Source organism: Toxotes jaculatrix, chromosome 5, assembly GCF_017976425.1.
Source record: "Toxotes jaculatrix isolate fToxJac2 chromosome 5, fToxJac2.pri, whole genome shotgun sequence".
Lineage (NCBI taxonomy): Eukaryota > Metazoa > Chordata > Actinopteri > Toxotidae > Toxotes > Toxotes jaculatrix.
The window spans coordinates 17,493,321-17,516,166 of record NC_054398.1 but is presented as its reverse complement, the minus strand read 5'-3'; the positions used below and the strand labels follow the sequence as shown (position 1 = coordinate 17,516,166).

At 38.5% G+C, this 22,846-nt stretch overlaps 2 protein-coding genes across 10 annotated transcripts; both read right to left on the bottom strand.

Annotated features, from left to right (window-relative positions):
* Positions 1 to 6,241: 6,241 nt before the first annotated feature.
* LOC121182695 (inner centromere protein) lies at positions 6,242 to 15,459 on the bottom strand. Of its 4 annotated transcripts, none has more exons than XM_041039351.1 (21): positions 15,271 to 15,459; positions 13,964 to 14,112; positions 13,696 to 13,806; positions 12,978 to 13,579; positions 12,817 to 12,859; positions 12,497 to 12,566; positions 12,251 to 12,383; positions 12,066 to 12,105; positions 11,775 to 11,862; positions 11,506 to 11,646; positions 11,213 to 11,230; positions 9,878 to 9,987; positions 9,617 to 9,737; positions 9,410 to 9,520; positions 9,053 to 9,213; positions 8,759 to 8,858; positions 8,342 to 8,425; positions 7,984 to 8,019; positions 7,817 to 7,879; positions 7,550 to 7,703; positions 6,242 to 7,066 (listed from the first exon to the last, which is right to left on the bottom strand). In XM_041039351.1, the coding sequence occupies exons 2-21, from the start codon at positions 14,101 to 14,103 to the stop codon at positions 6,891 to 6,893; spliced, it is 2,502 nt and encodes an 833-aa protein (XP_040895285.1). In that variant the 5' UTR covers positions 14,104 to 14,112; positions 15,271 to 15,459; the 3' UTR covers positions 6,242 to 6,890. The 4 variants fall into 4 exon arrangements, with proteins under 4 accessions (XP_040895285.1, XP_040895284.1, XP_040895286.1 ...); XM_041039350.1 differs by having other exon boundaries at positions 6,243 to 7,066; positions 8,327 to 8,425; XM_041039352.1 differs by lacking the exon at positions 11,213 to 11,230 and having other exon boundaries at positions 6,244 to 7,066; positions 8,327 to 8,425.
* A 646-nt stretch (positions 15,460 to 16,105) lies between these two features.
* On the bottom strand, positions 16,106 to 21,684 carry pgghg (protein-glucosylgalactosylhydroxylysine glucosidase). 6 transcript variants are annotated; one of them, XM_041037385.1, is made up of 14 exons: positions 21,108 to 21,684; positions 20,555 to 20,903; positions 20,253 to 20,463; positions 19,719 to 20,154; positions 19,510 to 19,629; positions 19,127 to 19,258; positions 18,942 to 19,053; positions 18,589 to 18,661; positions 18,373 to 18,509; positions 18,148 to 18,281; positions 17,441 to 17,536; positions 17,247 to 17,344; positions 16,932 to 17,155; positions 16,106 to 16,344 (listed from the first exon to the last, which is right to left on the bottom strand). In XM_041037385.1, exons 2-14 carry the CDS (start codon positions 20,796 to 20,798, stop codon positions 16,268 to 16,270), a joined length of 2,094 nt encoding a protein of 697 aa, XP_040893319.1. In that variant the 5' UTR covers positions 20,799 to 20,903; positions 21,108 to 21,684; the 3' UTR covers positions 16,106 to 16,267. The 6 variants fall into 6 exon arrangements, with proteins under 6 accessions (XP_040893319.1, XP_040893321.1, XP_040893320.1 ...); XM_041037387.1 differs by having other exon boundaries at positions 21,443 to 21,684; XM_041037386.1 differs by having other exon boundaries at positions 21,472 to 21,684.
* Positions 21,685 to 22,846: the final 1,162 nt, after the last annotated feature.

The following is a 22,846-nucleotide window of genomic DNA, read 5'->3' as shown; positions in this document are numbered from 1 at the left end:
TCATAAAAAACGTCATACGTCCGTAAGGCGTCAAAATCGGACAAAAAAAGTCAAACATTTTTTTGACCTCAAAATGTCATAAAAAACGTCATACGTCCGTAAGGCGTCAAAATCGGACAAAAAAAGTCAAAAAAAATTTTGACCTCAAAATGTCATAAAAAACATCATAGTATAGTAAGGCGTCAAAATCGGACAAAAAAAGTCAAAAATTTTTTTGACCTCAAAATGTCATAAAAAACGTCATACGTCCGTAAGGCGTCAAAATCGGACAAAAAAAGTCAAAATTTTTTTTGACCTCAAAATGTCATAAAAAACGTCATAGTATAGTAAGGCGTCAAAATCGGACAAAAAAAGTCAAAATTGTTTTTGACCTCAAAATGTCATAAAAAACGTCATAGTATAGTAAGGCGTCAAAATCGGACAAAAAAAGTCACAATTGTTTTTGACCTCAAAATGTCATAAAAAACGTCATAGTATAGTAAGGCATCAAAATCGGACAAAAAAAGTCAAAATTTTTTTTGACCTCAAAATGTCATAAAAAACGTCATAGTATAGTAAGGCGTCAAAATCGGACAAAAAAAGTCAAAAATTTTTTTGACCTCAAAATGTCATAAAAAACGTCATACGTCCGTAAGACGTCAAAATCGGACAAAAAAAGTCAAAATTATTTTTGACTTCAAAATGTCAAAAAACGTCATAGTATAGTAAGGCGTCAAAATCGGACAAAAAAAGTCAAAATTTTTTTTGACCTCAAAATGTCATAAAAAACGTCATACGTCCGTAAGGCGTCAAAATCGGACAAAAAAAGTCAAAATTGTTTTTGACCTCAAAATGTCATAAAAAACATCATAGTATAGTAAGGCGTCAAAATCGGACAAAAAAAGTCAAAAATTTTTTTGACCTCAAAATGTCATGAAAAACGTCATAGTATAGTAAGGCGTCAAAATCGGACAAAAAAAGTCAAAATTTTTTTTTACCTCAAAATGTCATAAAAAACGTCATAGTATAGTTAGGCGTCAAAATCGGACAAAAAAAGTCAAAATTTTTTTTTACCTCAAAATGTCATAAAAAACGTCATAGTATAGTAAGGCGTCAAAATCGGACAAAAAAAGTCAAAAATTTTTTTTACCTCAAAATGTCATAAAAAACGTCATCGTCCGTAAGGCGTCAAAATCGGACAAAAAAAGTCATATTTTTTCATGACCTCAAAATGTCATAAAAAACATCATAGTATAGTAAGGCGTCAAAATCGGACAAAAAAAGTCAAAATTTTTTTTGAGTTCAAAATGTCATAAAAAACGTCATACGTCCGTAAGACGTCAAAATCGGACAAAAAAAGTCAAACATTTTTTTGACCTCAAAATGTCATAAAAAACGTCATACGTCCGTAAGGCGTCAAAATCGGACAAAAAAAGTCAAAAAAAATTTTGACCTCAAAATGTCATAAAAAACGTCATAGTATAGTAAGGCGTCAAAATCGGACAAAAAAAGTCAAAAATTTTTTTGACCTCAAAATGTCATAAAAAACGTCATACGTCCGTAAGGCGTCAAAATCGGACAAAAAAAGTCAAAAAAATTTTTGACCTCAAAATGTCATAAAAAACGTCATAGTATAGTAAGGCGTCAAAATCGGACAAAAAAAGTCAAAAAAATTTTTGACTTCAAAATGTCATAAAAAACGTCATAGTATAGTAAGGCGTCAAAATCGGACAAAAAAAGTCAAAAATTTTTTGACCTCAAAATGTCATAAAAAACGTCATACGTCCGTAAGGCGTCAAAATCGGACAAAAAAAGTCAAAAAAATTTTTGACCTCAAAATGTCATAAAAAACGTCATAGTATAGTAAGGCGTCAAAATCGGACAAAAAAAGTCAAAAAAAATTTTGACTTCAAAATGTCATAAAAAACGTCATAGTATAGTAAGGCGTCAAAATCGGACAAAAAAAGTCAAAAATTTTTTTGACCTCAAAATGTCATAAAAAACGTCATACGTCCGTAAGGCGTCAAAATCGGACAAAAAAAGTCAAAAAAATTTTTGACCTCAAAATGTCATAAAAAACGTCATAGTATAGTAAGGCGTCAAAATCGGACAAAAAAAGTCAAAAAAATTTTTGACTTCAAAATGTCATAAAAAACGTCATAGTATAATAAGGCGTCAAAATCGGACAAAAAAAGTCAAAATTTTTTTTGACCTCAAAATGTCATAAAAAACGTCATAGTATAGTAAGGCGTCAAAATCGGACAAAAAAAGTCAAAAATTTTTTTGACCTCAAAATGTCATAAAAAACGTCATACGTCCGTAAGGCGTCAAAATCGGACAAAAAAAGTCAAAAAAATTTTTGACCTCAAAATGTCATAAAAAACGTCATAGTATAGTAAGGCGTCAAAATCGGACAAAAAAAGTCAAAAAAATTTTTGACTTCAAAATGTCATAAAAAACGTCATAGTATAGTAAGGCGTCAAAATCGGACAAAAAAAGTCAAAAATTTTTTGACCTCAAAATGTCATAAAAAACGTCATACGTCCGTAAGGCGTCAAAATCGGACAAAAAAAGTCAAAAAAATTTTTGACCTCAAAATGTCATAAAAAACGTCATAGTATAGTAAGGCGTCAAAATCGGACAAAAAAAGTCAAAAAAAATTTTGACTTCAAAATGTCATAAAAAACGTCATAGTATAGTAAGGCGTCAAAATCGGACAAAAAAAGTCAAAAATTTTTTTGACCTCAAAATGTCATAAAAAACGTCATACGTCCGTAAGGCGTCAAAATCGGACAAAAAAAGTCAAAAAAATTTTTGACCTCAAAATGTCATAAAAAACGTCATAGTATAGTAAGGCGTCAAAATCGGACAAAAAAAGTCAAAAATTTTTTTGACCTCAAAATGTCATAAAAAACGTCATAGTATAGTAAGGCGTCAAAATCGGACAAAAAAAGTCAAAATTGTTTTTGACTTCAAAATGTCATAAAAAACGTCATAGTATAGTTAGGCGTCAAAATCGGACAAAAAAAGTCAAAATTTTTTTTGACCTCAAAATGTCATAAAAAACGTCATAGTATAGTAAGGCGTCAAAATCGGACAAAAAAAGTCAAAATTTTTTTTGACCTCAAAATGTCATAAAAAACGTCATACGTCCGTAAGACGTCAAAATCGGACAAATAAAGTCAAAAATTTTTTTGACCTCAAAATGTCATGAAAAACGTCATAGTATAGTAAGGCGTCAAAATCGGCCAAAAAAAGTCACATTTTTGTATGACCTCAAAATGTCATAAAAAATGTCATACGGCCGTAAGGCGTTAAAAGATGCCAAAAAAATTCATGTTTTAGTAAGACCTCAAAATGTCATAAAAAACATCATATAGCCGATACACACACACAATTGCTTTTATTTGAGAAAAACCACGTGCAAGCAATACACAAAGCATGTTCTTTTCCATGTTTTCATTCTACCAAATAAAGCAGAAATTGAACAGAATTTTGCCTAGTCTTTTTGCCTCTGTTCTCCACGCGCGCACACACACACACAGTTTTAATTTTTAAATACACATTGTATTTGAGTATGCATAGTATGTGTGAGCATATGTAGCTTACTTTAGTACACTCTACTTACTGTATATCATTTATATCATTAGATTGTTTTTATATTGCAAATAAAGTATTCATGTTAAAATCACAGTTCCACTTACATCCGTTGTGCGATCGGGTAAAAGGCCTCTCCAAACCCAGCCTGCCCCTGTTCGCTAACAATGTCGCATTTTAGGTACACACCGAATTACTTCTGTGGGAAATCCGAGATTGACAAACCAGGTACGTTAGTGTAACAGCTCAATGCTCAGCTAGCCTGTCAGTTGTCACCTGTCGCGTTGTTCTCGCTTGGATGAATGGACTGATGGAGATTTGGTTCCAAATTGTGTTTGGCAACGTGATCTTCTGTAACGTAACTTCTACTATCGCTAGTTAGCTGCCCTGTGTGGTACTATAACACGTTGGGCTAAGTAATAAAGTCTGTTCCTTTTTAGTTTGGCGTTTAACTTAGCCACCATGTTAGCAAGCCTTGACCCAGCGTCTCTTTTCATAAGCAGCTACGTTACAGAAGATCAATAACGTTGCCAAACACAGTTTGCAACCAAATCTCCATCAGTCCATTCATCCAAGAGAGAACAACACGACAGGTGACAACTGACAGGCTAGCTGAGCATCAAGCTGTTACACTAACGTGCCTGGTTTGTCGATCTCGGATTTCCAACAGAAGTAATTCGGTGTGTAGCTAAAATGCAATATTGTTAGCGACCTTAACCTATAAGAACCCAGACCCATTTTTCCTTTTATTAAAATTATGTGGGATATACCACAGGCCAAGTAGACCACATAGAACACATTTCTGATTGATTGTTTTTTTTTTTTTTCAAACTAACACTTTTTAATACCACAGATCTGTGTTGTTACAGTGATATTTCCGTAACTGGTTTGATATTACTTTCTTCAACAAATATGGTCAGACCAGGTTGAATGTAATATAGGACATTATCAAAGCATTGGAACTTTTAAATGTGTTTGAAATTTCCTGCAGTATCAAAAACAGCTTTTTGAAATTAGCTGCTTCCTTGAAATTTGCACACAGGCCATGCTAGCATTTTGGAGAGGGCACTTCCTGACAGAGTCGCATGACAGCCACATGGTCATCACACCAGGATGTTTAGTATATGTCGCTTAGGGACTTAATGGGTTAAAGTCAGACATAAAGCTTTCTAAGGAAGAGACAGGGGCATTCAAAGTGCTTGTTACACCGGTGTCACCATGGGCTCTTATGGGTTAAATTTCCAGCAGACCAGCTAACGTTACCGATCCGTGTAAAATGTTAGGTCACTCCCTCCCATATCAACGTTAGCGCCGCCAGTGTTGCCAGATTTGACTGACAAAAGCAGCCCAAGCGGAGTTTAGAAACCGTTGAGTGCTTAGACAAAATAACATTTGTTCTACAAAAGTCTTTCAGACAATGTTGTACTTCACGTTAAAAGTCTTCACACATATGACAACTATATATTAGATAATTATGTTAATGAAAGTGAGCGCAACATGATAGTTATGGGGTTAAAACAAGAGCACTCACTAGTTGTCCTGGCTGAAATGGTAACGGATCTGGTGCAAAATGTGTCAAATGTTTATTTACAAAACTCATGGCATTGTCAGACTTTGTGCAGACAGTGTTACAAAGCCATTGAAGGAGTCACGTCTGGTAGGCCCCCTCACTGCAAGTTTTGCTGATGCTCTTGGCATCCCATATGGATCCTGTGAGAGGCCTGCAGAGCTAGCAGAACTTATTGAGATAGAGGTGTTAAACAAATTGAGGTCTCTTGTATCCCTTGTTTCTGGACCCCAGGATTTCCCACCAGACCCCATGTGTTTTGTGAGCGACAGTATATCCTTTCCAACCCTCTGTGAAATGGTGACTGAAGCTTTCAGATACCTGGAAAAATGCTTTGGTAGGCTGACATTTCATTGTCCGCAAATGTGCTGGGACTCAACCACTACAGAGTCTGCCAGAGAAACAAACGTATTCTCTGTTCCCACTGAAGCTGTGGCTGAGATTCTCATGAAATGGTGCCATGAGAAATCAGACATGGCAGAGGAAAGTGGAACTACCCACCAACCTGTCCAACATTCCCTACCCACACTCACTGAACGTAATGTCTCTGATGCTGCATCAAAAATCACAGGCATCATTCAAAATGAATTACAGAATTTGTTCTCTGGCAGTGAGAGACCTTATTTTAATATAATGTTAATTGTTGACATATTGAAAGACCTTTTCTCTACACTTGCCATTTCTATGGAAACCGGAAAGAAAGACTGTTTTGTCACAATTATACGAGAACAATTTCATAACATGATGGCAAAGCTGGAGAGTGCATATTTGAGAAAAGAATCAGAATTCCTGGTGAGTCTGAAACAGGATTCAGGGTCACCTGTACCTACACCTGACACTGACACTCCGACAACGAGCACATCAGTCACTCAGAAAAAAATGGTCACTCCTGCCCTTGTCAGTGAGCTCATCCCGACTTCATAATCTGATGAAATTAAGGTTGAAGAATCAAGATTGATGCTTCATCTCCCCTGATAGGATTAATATACTGATTCCCTTCTGACAATTATTTATTTTATCTCAGATCTGAGCACTTTAGGAAATGTTGTCTTCACTGTTTGTGAAGACAACATTTTACAACACTTTACACGGTTCCGTGTTTTGTTGATTCTTGACCGGGAAACACAAGGTCCATATTGCAGTTGTACTGGGGCTTTCTGTCATTACAGCAGATCTTACTCTCTTCCTCTTTTTTTTAATCAATTGCTGTGTTTGACATCTCTTAGCATAACTTGTTAGCTTTTTTTGTGCACCTGGTGAATAGGACAAATAACAGTTGAGTCTAAGCCAAAATAACAGAAACTAAAGGGGTACAGCTCTAACACATCTCAGCTTATGACAAGCATATATTTCTTTTTGGTGTCATGTATTATCAAACCATTTACAAGCTGCAATCTGCACAATATTTTTGAGGCAATCAACCATTTTAATGGACTTGATAAATCCTGAAGGGATTTCTGTGATTAACACACATTATACAAGTTTTTCCTGATCATTTGGCAAAAACTCTCAAATGTGTGGATCCCACCGAGTTATAGTACAGACTCATCAATTTAATCACACAAATATAACTTAAATGCATGATATTGTACATACTAGTAACAATATTCCTAAAATGTTGATGCCTAAAAACTTTAAAACAAATATTGGAAAAAAACATTCAGAAAAAACATTACTTTATTGGAAACAGACGTTAAAGCAAAAATTAAACTATACAGCAGTGTATATCTGTATCAGTGTACAGACATTACTTGGATCCAATTGGAGGCGAATGCCACACAGCAGAGCTGGTGCGTTTAAAGTAGCGAGGTTTGCTCTTGTAAAAGATGTTTTCCAGTCTTGGTGGCTCAATTGTTCCGAAGAAAGAATCCAAATCAGGAGGGGTGAAGTACTGTTTCATAATTATCTGCTGCAGCTTGGGACCTGGGAGGGCAAAAAATCAGAAACAATGCTTTCTCTTAAGACAATACTATATGAGAATAAAATTATGTAACACAACAATTAGGCCTGTACAGTTTGGAATAACTCACAATATTACAGCTGACTGTTTTGCTAAGCCCACCAGCCTTGTTTACTTTGGTTGCTGTTGTTGGCTGACATAGGCTTTCATCCACTGTCGGTCACTAAATTAATATTAGCTCCAGGAGTTGGTTGAAAATGCTGTCTCTGGCTGTCTCTGTAATGTTTCCAGCTGACTCATGTTGAAACCAAATCTTGTAAAAAGGGTCTTAATATGCACTTAATGGCTGCCTATAGGATATAATGCTAGAAGAGGCTTGAACTGCACATTTCAGTTAATATGTCAAAACCTTAACCAACTCATGTTCATACATGCTCATTTGGTTTGTACTTTAAACCAATAAGTTTTCAGGTTCAAAATGACGAGAGGAAAAGATTCACACATACCCTCTGCCCAGGATGGAACAGGTTTCCTCGGGGCAGACTCATCATCAGTCGAGTCGTCACTGTTTTGATCCATCCCGTAATCATCCTGATTTTTTGACATAATATGAGGTTTGTTGCCTCCCTTGGGAGTGATGGAGTATGACTGTGGTGATTGCTGCAGATGACGATAAAACACACATTATGGAGGCTTTACTCTGATGAGGAGTCAGTTCTTTCATGTTCTAAGAGAGAAATCAATGAAATACCTGTACATTATTAAATATTTACCTCAATGTCCACAGTCACATTGAGGCCACCACCTTTTCCTACTGGGGTGCTCATTACAGAATGCTGAAAAGATTTAAGGAGAAAAGTTGTAAATCTGTTTTCACCACTGCTTGTCTTTAATCTGTGTCCACGTGTTTATCCACGGGTTACGGTGAAAACCGTCTTACCTCAATATCCACAGTCACATTCAGACCAGCAGCGTCCTTCATTACAGAGGGCAGAGAGGAAAAAAAAGCTAGGTTTAGTTTTTACATCATTAATAAGATTTCCTCCATTGATTAAATAGTTATTTCATAATTCCAACAATATACAATGTATGATTACTTCTGAACATATTCATATCATAAAAAGGGACAATTTAACAAACATAGATAAATAAAGAAGTGAGAAAATATTACTGTAATTTGGCTAAACGGCCCGCTAAATTGAGAGTAGTTAACATTCATGTCAGCTAATGTTCCACTCTGCTAGTTCACCTAAACTAAGTATTATTTTCCCTCACTGGATCACCTGTTTATTAGCAGCCTGTTTAGCAGCAGCCTCTCTCTGCTTAGCAACTTCTCTCTCTTCAGCAGCCTTCTGTTCTGCAGCTAACCTCTGCTGCTCCTCCTGATGGAACAAAAAGCACATGAACATCCAGAGAGCTGAGCACCCAGAGTAATAAACCAAGCTGCTTGAAATCTTAGTACATTAATATGAATGGACTACTTGTCCACTGAGTTGTTTCGTGGAGGTAAACATGGACATGGTTACATGGTCATATAGAGGTTTGATTTCATGAAACTGTCCTATTAATCAGCAACAGTGCAATAAATGGTGATACTGTATCGTTCACAAGTTAAATTTAAAGTTACAATGGACTCCCCTATGGTGACATGAAATTAAGGTAAAAGGTCACCCTTCAAACACAGACATTTTGGTTCCAAATGAAATTTTTTTTACCAGCTTTCTTTTCTCCTCCAGTTCTCTCCTCTCTCTCTCTCTCGCTGCTCTCTCCAGTTCACGCTGCTGAGCGAGAGCTTTTTCTTTTTCCACTCGCTCTCTGAGAAAAAATAAATAAATAAATAAATAAAAATAAAGTCAGTGAAACAAGCTCTGGAGTGAATATAAATCTTTTTCTTGCTGTCTTCACCGGTAGCAAGTTTCAGTTGATACAAGACATTATGTTCAAAAGATATTCAGACCACTCAGTTTATAAAGTAGCTCTTATGGCACTGTTGTAGGAGAGCAGGCAACCTTTCAGCAGCAGCTAGTCGTTCTCTCTCTAGCTCCCTCTCTCGCTCCTGCTCCCTCTTCAGCTCCAGTGCTTTGCGAGCTTCAGCCAGTTTACGAGCTCGCTGTTCTTCCTCCTCTGCCTTCTTTTTGGCCAGTAACTCCTGCTGCCGCTTCTCTTCCTCCTTAAGTTTTAAGAAACACATAGACTGTAAGAAAAAGCTTGATTGCAATGTGTACCGACTAAGGAAATTCAATGACTTAAAAAACCTTCGAGCCACATGACAAGAACTGAAAAAGGAGTACTTTGCATTCATGAGGCATCACCTCTTTGAATTTGTTTATCAAATCCTCATAAATGATAAAAGCGCAATGTCTCACTGCTTGCTGAATCTTCTTCCGTCGAGCCTCTTCTTCCAGCTTCTTTTTCTGCTCCAGCTCCTCTTGACGTTTCATGGCTGCCTTCTTCTTGGCCTTCTCCTCTGCCAGACGCTGCATGAATTGGCACAATATCAAAGATGAGGCAAAAGTGTTCAGTCTATTTTGAGGTGAACATGCAAAGTCAGAGTAATCAGATTTGTTGCATACCTTATCATTTTTCTCATCAATCTGGGCCATTTTTTGCTCAATCTTCTTTTTCTTTTCTTCCTCTCTCTGCTCTTCTTTTACTTTGGCCTCAAACACCCTTCTCAGCCTCTCATCCCTCTTCCTAGAACACAAAATGTAAACGTTCTAATATAATTAGCAGACTTAGACTCAGTAATCAGTCATAAAAATGAAAATAAGATGAGTAAACTCCTAAACAGTCGAGTCAGAGTGTATTAACTCTGAAAGACATTGAGCGTTAACCTTTTAAGTTCCTCCTGTTTCTTTTTCTTCTCCTCCTCCATTTTCTTCATCCTTTCCTCCTCTTGCTCCTGCTTCTTTTTAAGTGCTTCCAGTTTGTGACGCTCTTTTGTCTGAGAAAAGAGAAAACAAGGAAAGAATAAGATAAAACATCAAAATAATCCACAGTAGTAAGTGGAGTGAATTAACATGGGGGGAAAAAATCACCTCCCAGAACAAATACCAAAGCAAAAATCCATCCTAACATCCTTTTTAATACCTTCTAATGTCTTTTTGAGGGAAGTGAATTTGCTTTTTTAAGACCTGCCGGTAACCTGAAGTTTAAAGAAAGATGTTGCTGGAAACCAAGAAACTTACTGCCACCTCTTAGGTTCACAGCCTACATCTTTCAATGGGGAGTGAAACTTGCTTTAAACAAGCTGTGTTGTCTGGCAAAGCTCAGCTGCTGTTGTACCTATGTTATCTTCTCTAACAATAGTTAATCTAACAAAACACAAAAGGAAGAGAAACCAAGAGAGAGAATCATCCAGTGCATCACCACAAAAGTGTCCAAATACCAACAGGAGCAGCTGAATGCAATTACAAGAACAAGTTATTCTTAAACATGAGCCCACGCACCAAAAGGGGACTATGCCCTAACCTTCAGTGTGATCACTGATCACCCTGTGCTTTTAATCCACTGACACACACACACACACACACACAGATCATTTTACAAACAACAACCCACAGTTTCCCTTGAAGCTCTGGGGGCTTAAATTAAACTCTCCAAAATGATATTAACATGACTTCTGGTTAAGTTGGATTTTTACATGCAGCTTCTACTTTTGATCAAATGATATTCCAAAGTCAACAAACAGTGAGGTTATCAAAGCTATTTTGGTGATCTGAAGGGTTGTTAGATCATAAAGGACTGCGAGGTATGAGCATTAGTCACCCATGGGATCAGAAACACCATCAGCTAACAAGCACAGTTTGGGGTGGTGTTAAAACATATATTCGTTGGCCCCTTTCACACATGGACCCTGCAAAATTATTGTCACAAGTTTACAGAAAAACATGCAGCTCTGAATCTAATTCTGTACAGCATTTTGCTTTTTGAGAAATTCATCCAGGAATGTTGCTGCTTCTTTTCTTAACAGAGCCTGAGAACTCTCTAAAAATCCTGAGCCATCAAACTGCCAGAGGCTTAATTTCTGTTCTGATAATTTACATATGGACGTGGGAAAGGGGCTCATCTAAGAAGGTACGTGCTAAATGAGGAGACAATCAAGTTGCACAGTGGGATATTAGACACCATCAAATGCCCACGAACAACACACGGTGCATTACACTTACCACTATGCCAACACTCAACTGAGGAAATGAGGAAAAAAAAAATATCCAAATAAGAGGATCACAGTTTGAAAACAAAAATGTCAGTTATGACATTTTTCAGCTTTTTTGTCTTATTTTTTAAATCAGTGCAACAATTACAGATAAAATGTCTGACATTTCTCCTTGTTTATTTGTGCTGTTACAATCTACAAATTATTCTAAAAAGGGTACAAAAGATTGTGGTTTTAGGGATGCACAAAACATTTAAAAATTATAAGATATCTGATTTGCTACGAGATAAGCGTATAACATACCTTGGGGTCAGTCCTCATCGGAGTGGTGTGTTTTATAAAGGATTTAATAACCCCCGTGCGGCCGAGGGAATTTGGAGTCATCATCAGCATCTGATTCTTCTGCACAGTGTGGAGAAAAGATCTCATGTTGGGCCTGATTGCCTAAATATTAAAAAGCAAAGGAGAATTCCTAAACATTACTATTTGATTAAGAAACCGATCTTTCATACACGTGTGCCCATACTTTCCATTTTGTAACATTAACACTTGGCAAAAGTTTTGCATCTTACACTCTGACTTTTCTTGGGAGGAGAGAACCTCTTTGTGGGACTTTCTTCTGCAACATCCGGTGCTTTACGTTTAGTGCTCCGGCGTGATCTGGAGACACCGAAAAAAAAGACACAATTGAAACAATTGAAAGGACATATCAGCATGTTGATACAAAGGTGCCAACACACTGATACGTCCTTTAATGTCCCTTCTGTTATTTAGGACAACAGCTAAATTCTGAGAGTATGAGCGACAGGACAATAGACCATCACATGATTCCCAGCATGCACACAAACACACAGAACACTCACTTCCGATCTGACTGGAAAGTCTGCTCCTTCTCAGCAGCAGCTGAAATACAAATGCAAACATGAATTTAGAACACACACATTACATTTTAGTACAAAACTGTCAGATACCAAAACAGATTTAGACCTGACAAAAAACATTAACTAAAATATAATTTAACTATAGCTAGCTAATAAAATTCCAATACCTGCTCTCTTGTCTGGAGTGCACACTTTCTTATCTATGGTAAACAAGGATGGGGGCGCCAGTGTGGGAGAGTTCGCAGCCACAGAACGAGTAATGCGTCCAACAGATGGATGTATACTCTGGTTCATCTGGATCTACATTTGTTTGATACAAATAATGTAAAACAATAACATCACCTGATCAATAAATGTAGGATGAATTCAATTTCAGTCTGGCACTTTTAATCGAAAAATACATAAATTCATACCTCTGGAGTTTCCTCAGACTCCTCTGGTGCAGCAACACCCTCTGTGTCTGAAGTTGCAGCTTCTAACACACTATAGGAATGAATACATTCATCTACATTAACTAATCAATCTGAATATACATAAATCGAGAAACACTTTAAAATAAAGAACACTAAATTCATGACTGGTCACATGTAGCTAAGAGAAAGTTGTGCAGACAAATTTACCAATCACTGTTACAAATGTATTAAATTCTAGATCCTGAACCCCTGATTTTTCTTTTCCAAAAAGACAATGTTGTTCTCAGCCATCTAAAGAAAAATTTTACGTCATTACTCACACATTCTTATCCTCTTCCTCTACAGAGTCCATGCAAGAGTCCCCTAGAGTCAGAAAAAAAGCCAGATGTAACACATTGATAAAGAAGAATCAAAGAAGAAAAAGAATTTGCACATTTTTGCATTTTATGTAATTACAAACCAAACTAGGTTCTTTTCTCACCACTACTGTTGCTGCCACATGTGGAGTTGCCCATGCGACCTGCCTTCCTCTTAAGCATGGAGCGGCGAGAGGCACGGCGAACAGATTCCTGTGTCATACTGTGCCGCAGACCAGCCAGAGAGTGACGTAGTTTAAGGGAGCACCGCACAGAGCTCCGTCGTGAGCTTTGCGCAGCTCCAGCTATTGCAATCTTAGCAGCTGTGCGGCCAGGAGAGGGATCTGGCTTTTTAGCGAGCTCAGCAGACAAGCGGTCTGCTGAGGAGATGTTGACAACAACCTCAGGTGAGGGTATCTTAGGTGGAGACTGGGCAGTGCTATATGCGTCGTCGGACATGTCTTCTGCACTGTTCGCCTCTTTTTTCTCGACCAGCTCTGGCTTCTTGTTTTGCACCTCTTCAATTTTATTGCTGTCACAAGGTGAACAGCTCACATCCTCTGTCTCTTCTGGCTTCGTCTGTTTGTTTTTGCGCGTGGTGCGTTTAGGCTGTGTGGTGGTGCTGGTTTCAGAGGTGGAAGCCTGGGGAATGGATTCTTCTTCAGCAATGAAGTTCAGTGATTTGACAGAGGAGCCACGAAGGTTACTGCGCTTTCCCTTTGAAAACCTGGACAGGAAAGGAAGATTTGTTTGGGGTTACAGTCACAACATGTTTAAAATTACACAGGTTTGAAGAAATGTGAAAATTCAGCCCTTAGTAAAATGATAACAATAGCATCAAACCTTCGCCTGGCTTGATTTTCTTCCTGACGCCCCAAAGATACACGCTTCCTGCGACTATTCTTTTTCTGTGATGGTGTTTTTGGCATTAATTCTGGTTCTGCATTAAAATCTCTGAAATAAAAAGAAATAGCATCATTAGCAAAACCTTAAAAGCAATTACAGAGAAGAATTACAAAGAATAACAGATTCATTAAGGTGGAAACCTGTGAAAAGAAGAAAACATTTTAACATTTTATACAATCAATTCTGAACATTACTTCAAGCCTACCTGGAGAACATGCGGTTGGCTTCTTGTTGAATCTCCTCAAGCCAAACGACATGGACATTATCAATGTCACTGATGAATTCTTGTGTTTTGCCATCGAACATTTGCATGAGGGATCGTACAGATGATAGTACGGAGTTCATGGTGATGGCCTGGGGAAATGATTGAGCAATTAGAATCAGGTCGAGCTGGAGCAGATTTGAAACATGAGTTGAGATAGCACACAAAAGGAAACTAATTTGAAGCATCACGTACAGAACACTAAGATGAAACTGATCGGTCTTGCATTTTGTTTGTTTTAACATTTTCTGCCAGCATTTCCCCCCACTTATTTGAACCTGTATTAAATCCACTGAACAGCTTTTAAAAAAATGAAAAATGTATCATTAAAGCTATACTCAAAACGTTTTTATGTAATACCACAGTGCCTATTTAGTTAATTGTGCTTGTGCATAGAAGGGGATCCTGAAGTATATGGCACACACCTACAACTCCTTAAAAGGTTAACAATGTTATGAGGTTAACTATCTGGGTTATCAAGTTAACATCACTCACACAAACAGGTAACCTTTCTAAACAATCAATGTAATTTCAAGTCACATCCAATTCTAGGGGAAACGCTTAAAAATCTTTTTTTTTTTTATAACATTTTGACTTTACAATAATGGGCATCTGTGTAAAACTTTGATAACGCAACACCCTTTTCATAATCTCACTAAACAAACTAACAGGGTACATCGACATCCAATGAGAAAAAGCAAATTTGGCGCAGTCCTTTCTGCGAATAAGTTGTATCAGTCTAGGTATTTCTGGCTGTCATCTGTTTTTCAGTCGTGCACTGACAGATCCATTTTGCACTGTTCTTAGCTTTGTGTGCGTGATCGGTGCATGCGCAATGTCTTGTGTTTTCGCGGACAGACTGGTGCTTTAGCTATTTGAAAACAATGCGGTCGACAGTAACATAGTTGTCTTCAGCACTGGCATTTCGTATTACAATAAAGAAAACAGCACAGTAACATCAGATTAACATAAACCCAAGCGTTTTGAAATATACACTAAATTAACTTAGTGTTACCCAGGCAACAAGTTAGCTTAGCTAGCTAACATCAAACACTCGAATGAGATCGACGGGCATGAAACACCAAAAACTCAAATAATCTTAAGTGGTATCGTAAGACTGCGAAAGTTACAGGGGGACGCGGTATGTTAATTTAACTGAGTCCAATATAAAGTTTTAAATTGCTCTGCAATTAAAAGGCTGTCGATATGATGTTAGCTAACTCACGCTAATGTAGTCTTTGAAGGATTACCTTTGATATCCCAGTTTCCGAAAAAGAAATCCAATGCTCGTTGCTCCGCTGATTTAAAAAACAAATCTATCGCATACTGACGCAAAAATAAATGTGCTAAAATGAAGGAGTTTCTATCTTGTTTTACAATTCATGTGTAAACTTTTCCCAACCTGAACGTCCCGGACGGTAACAGCAATCCTCCCACTCACCCGCTGAAACCGTTTAACTGGTTCAAAACCTCGCTGGCCAATCCCGAGGCTCCCTGACCAGAGGAGCTGTTCGATTTGATAATTCTGATTGTCCGGAAGGGCGGAGCCAGCTGTTTGAATGAATAGCGAGGAGTGGTGCGGAGTGCGGAAACGGTCGACTTAAGAATATAAATCGTGCAAACCCATCGGAAGTTCTGGGCGTTGTTGCAGAGCTGCCAAGGTTTAAATGAACCAATCAAGGGACTTGAGGAGTCATTCGACCCCGCCCATACACTTAAATCCCAGAATGTTTGTCAGAAACTTTATCCGCTGTTTTCTCTTCCGTAATGTCGTAAAACACCCAGAAATAAAATAAAAACATTTAAGAAATCTTAAAACAGAACCATAGCATGATTACTTAAGAGGAGGACTTTTTTTTTAAACCTGTAAGAAATGTTTGTAGGCCACTGTTGTGAATTTAAAATAGGCAAAATGCCATGTATCAAACCTTTTTCCTTTTAGCCTAAGAAAGTAGAGGAGGAGTTCACAAACAAGTCCTTTTTTCATTTTTCTTTTAATTTCATTCACAATCGACTTACATTTTGTAAACAGTGTTGTGCTTATTTGTGATCCTGGTCGGTGACATAGTCAAAAGTGACATGGAATTCATGTTGCCTTTCTTTATTGAATTTCATACATTTTGTCCATGATTGGTCAAGTGAATGTTAGCATACAACGTGTAGCAACAGTCTAGATATAAAATAATTTGCTCAGCATATTTTTAATTATGCGTATATGGAATGATTAGGAGGGTCAGAGGTCCTGTTTCAGATAGGCCAGCAGAAAGACGTCGAAGTCAGTTTACACACACACCCAGGCTCTCGAGGAAAAGTTACCGGCTGGCCTGAAAATACAGACGTAAACGAGTAAATTCATAATAATCCGTTACTGCATCATTTTTTAATAACAAAAGTGCCATCGAGACTTCGTACAACACAATAACAGGAAAATACTTATACATTCCTGAAGTTTACACATATGCAGTTTAAGACCCAGCCTATGATTTTCTCTCATTATTACATTCATATCTGGATTAACCTCCTCAAGGACCCTGGGGCAAAAAAAAATTGTTAGGTCCCCACTGACCCTTGATATACATGATAGTTTGATTAATTCCTCAGACCCCTAGAAAGTAACCAGTACTCTTAACCAGTGCTAAACACTTTGCAATTAATTAATTAATCGAAACATGGGACTTTTGGGGCCCCTGGGCAGTTGTCCACTTTATCTGGTTGGTAGTCCAGGCTTGATTACACTTTTTCTTATTTTGTTACTCAAATACTATGCTCTTCCTATGAACTTGTTTACTGTTGTCAATTCTTTTTTATATTATTAATGTACAAACATTCACATTTATTGCAAGACTACTTCTAATAATTCTAAGAAACAGACATGTGCTGCTATCATTGCATATCTTAGCTTGTGTGTTACCTGGTGTGAGAGGGATTTTAGTTCCTGATGCCTTCAGGACAACCTGTAGATCATAGGGCTTAACGTTGCCATCACTCCTTGCTTGTTCCCTCAGTATGACACAAACTTCATCTTTCCTCAGCAGCCAGTCCATCTGACTGCCCAGGTAGTTCACACCACGAATGCAGAGCTCGGAAATGTCATTCGGAAGAAGTGGAGAAAAGGCCAGGCACTCCTTCTGAACTCTACAAAAAAACATACTGTCAAAGATTGTACCACTGCTGTACATACTGAGGTTTTTTTTCATTGTGCATTTTGGGAGGATTGATGGCTGACCTGAAGCCAGTATAACCAAACAGCACAGCTTGCAGGAATCCTCCCATACCCGTGAGAAAGTTGACTGCACCAGAGCCATCTGATGATTCACTCCATACCTGTGAGGAGAGGTAATCACACATTGACTCTTTTACTGAATATTTATTCAGTAAAGCAGCATTAGTATAATGTGGGCGTGAGAGTCAGAGGGATACCTGGAACGGGCCCTGGATGTTGCTGAAGCACTTCTCAAGTAAACGTTGAGATCTCTCAGCCTCCCCCAGCTCCAGCCAGCCGATGGCAAACATACCCTTGCAGTGGAAATATGTAAAAGCATTGGTGCAAACATAAAATAATTAACAAAGAAGTAACAGCAACAATGATATTTTTAGTCATTAAGTCATCCACTTTTAATGAAGGAATGTATAAGTACTTTTACTCAATGTACAAGCACAAATTTGAGGCACAACCAAGAACCATTCAGCTGGAAAACAAGTGTGATTACTTTTGACACTTTAAAGTAGGATTACTGTACGAAACTATGAAACTGTGGCCACAGGTGTCAGTTATGTATAATGGTTAATGCTGAAACATTGTACAACCTTAGCACAATTAGAAATGACTCATTGTGTCAGTATAACAAACTCTGTAATATCAATTACAATGCAATATACCTCCATAAACTACTATATACAAGAGGGAGTAAGGCTAGAGCAGTAAAACAATGACACTAAGCAAGTGTGCCTTTCACTGCTTCACTCAAACTTTTCATTTGAAAGAGGAAAAATGTGTCATTCCTTCTTTCAAAAGTTGTATAGTGTCACATTAATTACATTTTGCTCTAAACAAATCTGTCATACAGTCAACTAGAACTAACAACAACATCAGTCTTGTCCTCACCACAGAACATACTGTATCTTACCCATGTCATTGCTGGACCACGAGGGTCTGTTACTGGCTCATACGCTTCTAGGTCATTTCTTCTGACCTCCAGAGACATTGGCAATCCAAGAGGATATCCCAGCATCACCGTGTCTGCCTGCTTCACTGGGTGACCTGTGCAAGGCCCAAAAGACAGTCTGACATCATGTCAGGAGCACTTTGTTTTTCTTATGTGAATCGTTGCCAAAAAAGCACAAAAATTAACCTTTAACATAGCCATCATACTCAGGATGGTACTGGGATTCTTGGTCAAAAGGTATCTTGATGTGTTCGGCCACTTCTTTCCATTCCTTTGGTGCAGGATGTTGGAGAAGCTCCGCCAGCTCTACGGCAAACTGGAGACTGACAAATGAGAAACTTTTTGTATTATTGGTATTCACAAGTTGATAAACACTGCAGGGAAATATTCAAATACTAGTACCTGAATTTGGCCACTGTGTTTGTGTACACAGAGTTGTTGACATTGTAATAATACTCATCAGGTGGCATGACACCTAAATGGCACAAATGTGAAATGCTTAATTATATTTTAAATTGAATATTCATGCTGCTATACAAAAACAATGTGCCTATATAAAAACAATTATGTCTTTTTTTGGAAATGTATGAACATAGAAAAAATAAAGTTAATGAAAAACATTGGCTTTACTGTAACAAATTTTTAAAAAATAACAGTGAATTCAAATAATTTTGCTTTCCTTAAAGAATTACCCTGATAACCATGTCAACCTAAATAAATTAAGTTTAATTACTGTTTCTAATAATCGTCTTTACCTAGGAGGTGATATTTCTGGTCCTCTGGATTCCATCTTACTCTAGAAACCCAGTAATCAGCCACACCATATATCACCTTGCTGCCCTGTCCCTCTCTGAACATGGACAGATCCTGCAACAAAGGGCTCAGTTAACACCATCACACAGGGTGAGGTCACATGATGGTGAGTGAGGATAGAGTATACCTCAGTGAGGTAGAGATAGTGTTGAAAGGCCAGGGTGACGTCTCCATTGATGTGAATCTCTTGTTGTCCATAAATGTCCTCTGGACACACCTCCCTCCCTGACACAGCACTCTCCCATGGGAACTTTAGTCCCTGTCAAGATAGCATCTTTTCTTCAGAAGACTCAGGCACAGTTTCACAGTTTGCCTTTATACTTAATGTTGGAGGCTAATGTGTTCTTAATACAACAGTCTAGGTAACTGAGAAGATCAACACTACCCTCATGTCTGTATCTAAACACAGAGATAGAACCAGAAGTCATTTAGCTTAGCTTAGCATAAAGACTGGAAGCTGGGGGAAACAGCTAGCCCGGCTCAGTCCAAAAGTAACATGTATCATCATACCTTGTAGCCCTGCTTTTGGGCATTGTCTTTTGCGCCATCTATGGTCCCCACCCGGTACTCCAGCACAGATCTGGCTAACTTGGGGTAGAAAAGGGCTATTCCAGGATACATCCAGATGTCCTGTCACAGGAAGGTACGGACACTGTGTGATACGTTATTTATACAACCCAAAAATAACATATATAGGAATTAACTGCCTCCAACCGTACCTGATCCCAGAAAACGTGGCCCCAGTAGTCCTGACCATCCCCACCATTAGACAGCCCACCTGGACTGACTCCGCCAAAAGAGTTGGAGGTGTCATGTATGGAAGGAAAGGCACTGAGGAGGTAGAACATGCAGCCAATCAGAGCCTTGCAGAGGCTCTCTGACCCAGCCACTTCCACCTGGCTCTGCAGCCACAGCTCTTTCCAGGCCTTCTCGTGCGACAGACGCAGGTTACCAGTCGCCATCAGATTCAGGGCCTCATCAAAACTGGCCTCAGCAGATTCTAAACTATTGGCCATAACCAGGACGAAGCCCCAGCGAGCCTGGCTCTGTTCTGGAAGCAGTGTCAGAGTCTGAGGTACGGGGATCCAGATCAGATGCACTGTGGGACGGGAGCTGCCGGGGAACTCAGCAGTGGTCGTCTGTCCTTGAATGTGCCTGTGGGAGAAGGGAAAGTAGACCATGTATAATGATCCCACTTGTACTATATAGCAAAAAACAATAAAGTATTTTGCATGTGTTTTTGTTAACCATACCTCCCTCCTTTGTAATCAGGACCAGACTCAAAAGCAATGTCTTTGCTCTGAGGTGAGAACGAGCTGACCAGCTTAACAGTAATTGGCTCCTCTGAAGTCACCTGCCGCACCAACAAAATCTCCATCACCATCAGGTTGGAGTGGAATCGATGTGAATACAAAGACTGTGAGGCTGTAACTCTGGCTGAGCTCAGAGTGTGTGTAAAAATGCCTGGATGAGATAAGACAAGACAGTTAGCAGTGATAATTGCTCCTAGTACAGGTTTTGCCATCCAAAAAGTCAAGTGCACTGCAGAGATTACCTGTGTGTGTGTCCAGACTGTAAGTATGTTGTGCAGGTTCCTCCATCTCAATTTTGATAGCTAGAGGACAGGGGATATCTGCACGGTGACAACGTCCACCCTCCCCGTTATACACACCCCCCATGTGCATGATATTGTTGTACACCCTCCAGCCCAAAAGCCCATTGGCCAGTGGAGGGAGGAAGCGGAGGTCACTGGGTAGGGTGTTGGTGGAGAAGATGTAAGGGTCTGAATCACAGGACATGGCGAGGAGGTGATTTCTGCTTGGAAAACTTCTTTTCCAATGCAGTCAGGGGTCAGTCAGAAAGTCCCAGGAGGTCTTCAGCTGAACGAACAATTGTTTTACTCACTGTAGGGTGTGAAAAAAGGTATATCTTCACAGCAGTTTTCTATTTGCTGTATTATACTTTCATACTCTTTACTGAAATCATGAGCAGTTACGTACTACTACAACATTTTTGGATGAAAACACCATGCACTGCTGAGACATTAGATCACCACTTTAAAGTTTTACTGTCGAACCTCACACCCACACACACACACACACACTTACAGGTTCCTGCTAGTAAAAGCTATTTGTAGTTTGTGTACTTTGACACTTTTGTGTCACAAGACACATCCAAATGTCATCCTAAGATGTTGTACAGTAGTCCAACTGAAAAAGACAGTCACTGAGCAAAAACACAATCAGACACACAAAAAACAGAAAACCTTAATTACTGGACCATTAGTTTTCCTTATTAATTATGTCTGAAATTATAAACTACTTCATTGGCGAAGTAAACAAATAAATACACAGTTTCAGTGATCAGGCTAAGACAGTCCTAAAAGTCAGAATGAACTGTTCCAGGGCTGCACAAACATCCAGTATAATTCCCTTTAACACACCATTACAGTGGGAAATGTTTCACTCTCACATGAACAGGAAGAAGCATCTGTTTCTGCAACAAAGGAATGCTGGAAAAACCAGAGTGAAAGAAAAATCTGCAGAAATTCCCAAACCGCTTGCTCTTTACACTTTAGTCTATGAAAAACAGCTTGTGCGATCTAATTCTTTGTTTTGAATTCATATCAAGTCAGAGCAAAGAACTCAAAAGTTGTTGTCAAAGCGGGTCCAAGTTAGTCGAGTAGTACAAGTGTAGGAGGAGGCCCCGCAGATCTGTGCTGCACAGAAAACCTGGACCCGATTCTTGGTCTGTCGGAAAACATGGCATGGATTTAATGTAAAGGTTAAGGTCGCGTGTGTACAAACAGAGCTGTACACCGGATCGGCAGGAAGGACACCGCGCTATAACATGATTATTATATTTTCTGAAATCAGTAAGCCAGATTATGTATGGTGTTAATTTCATCTTTAAGAAGGATTTTTCACATTACTGATATACAGTTTTTTAAACAAAAGTTGGACAGTTTAACCAGTCGTGTTTTCTGCCACCTTGTGCTGCACCGTATTTACAATTAAAACACCAGGAGCACTTGGCTGAGACAGTAAAAAAATACTCTCCAGGTCACAGTAAGAGTGTTTTCATCCTATCTTTTCCAAGAAGTATCACGTCACTCTCTCCAAACTAAATCATGTCATCTCTCCTCTGCTCACCAGTCGCTCTATAAATTCCCTCTTGCCTTTTTTGATATTATTAGATCTAATTTTACTCCTCACAAAACAAATCTACACAATAATTTGAGACAAAGTTTTAGTAGTCAGGGCCCTCAGGCTCTGAAACAGATGAACCAGGGGTGACAGAATCCGTATTCTCTTTTAAATCTTTTCTTAAAACATACTTTTATGGGAAAGTTTTTTTTTCGTTAACTCCGTTTTACCTGAATAATATTTCTGAGTGACATTTCTTTTATGTTATTTAACTTAAATCTGTTTCTTTATTTTCACAGCAAATTTTCTACCTCTTCAGTCTCTGCATCTTTGAGATTAACTTGTCTGTTGTGCATTCCCATCTATGGCAATGCAATACTAAATCACTGGAAAACCCCTTTAAAGAATATGTTTTGTGTAGGCGTCATATTAAATATTACAACCAAATTTACAAGACAGGGCCTGAAGACTAACGCAAAGGTTTCACCAATTCAGTTTTTGTTGTGCATCTCAACAAACACATTTCCAATCAATCAAATTACCACAAAATAACTGCCACACAAATCACCTGGAGCCTCTGGGCTCCTGAGGAGCCAGGGCACTGGTGCAGTTACCCATTTTGATTTTCACAGAAGCACATTATTTCTCATTTAAAGTAAATTTTTCTGGGAAACCAGTTGTCCAAAGTGTAAAAAAGTGTA

Coding starts and splice junctions, on each gene's coding strand:
- LOC121182695 (XM_041039350.1), bottom strand. CDS start 14,103: ATGAACTCCGTACTATCATCTGTACGATCCCTCATGCAAATGTTCGAT. Junction 12,384..12,496: donor AGTCTGAGGAAACTCCAGAG/GTATGAATTTAT, acceptor AAACAAATGTAG/ATCCAGATGAACCAGAGTAT. Junction 9,521..9,616: donor TTGATGAGAAAAATGATAAG/GTATGCAACAAA, acceptor CAATTCATGCAG/CGTCTGGCAGAGGAGAAGGC.
- pgghg (XM_041037384.1), bottom strand. CDS start 20,798: ATGTCCTGTGATTCAGACCCTTACATCTTCTCCACCAACACCCTACCC. Junction 17,537..18,147: donor GTGGTCCAGCAATGACATGG/GTAAGATACAGT, acceptor TTCCACTGCAAG/GGTATGTTTGCCATCGGCTG. Junction 17,345..17,440: donor ACATCCAGGGCCCGTTCCAG/GTATCCCTCTGA, acceptor CTCTCCTCACAG/GTATGGAGTGAATCATCAGA.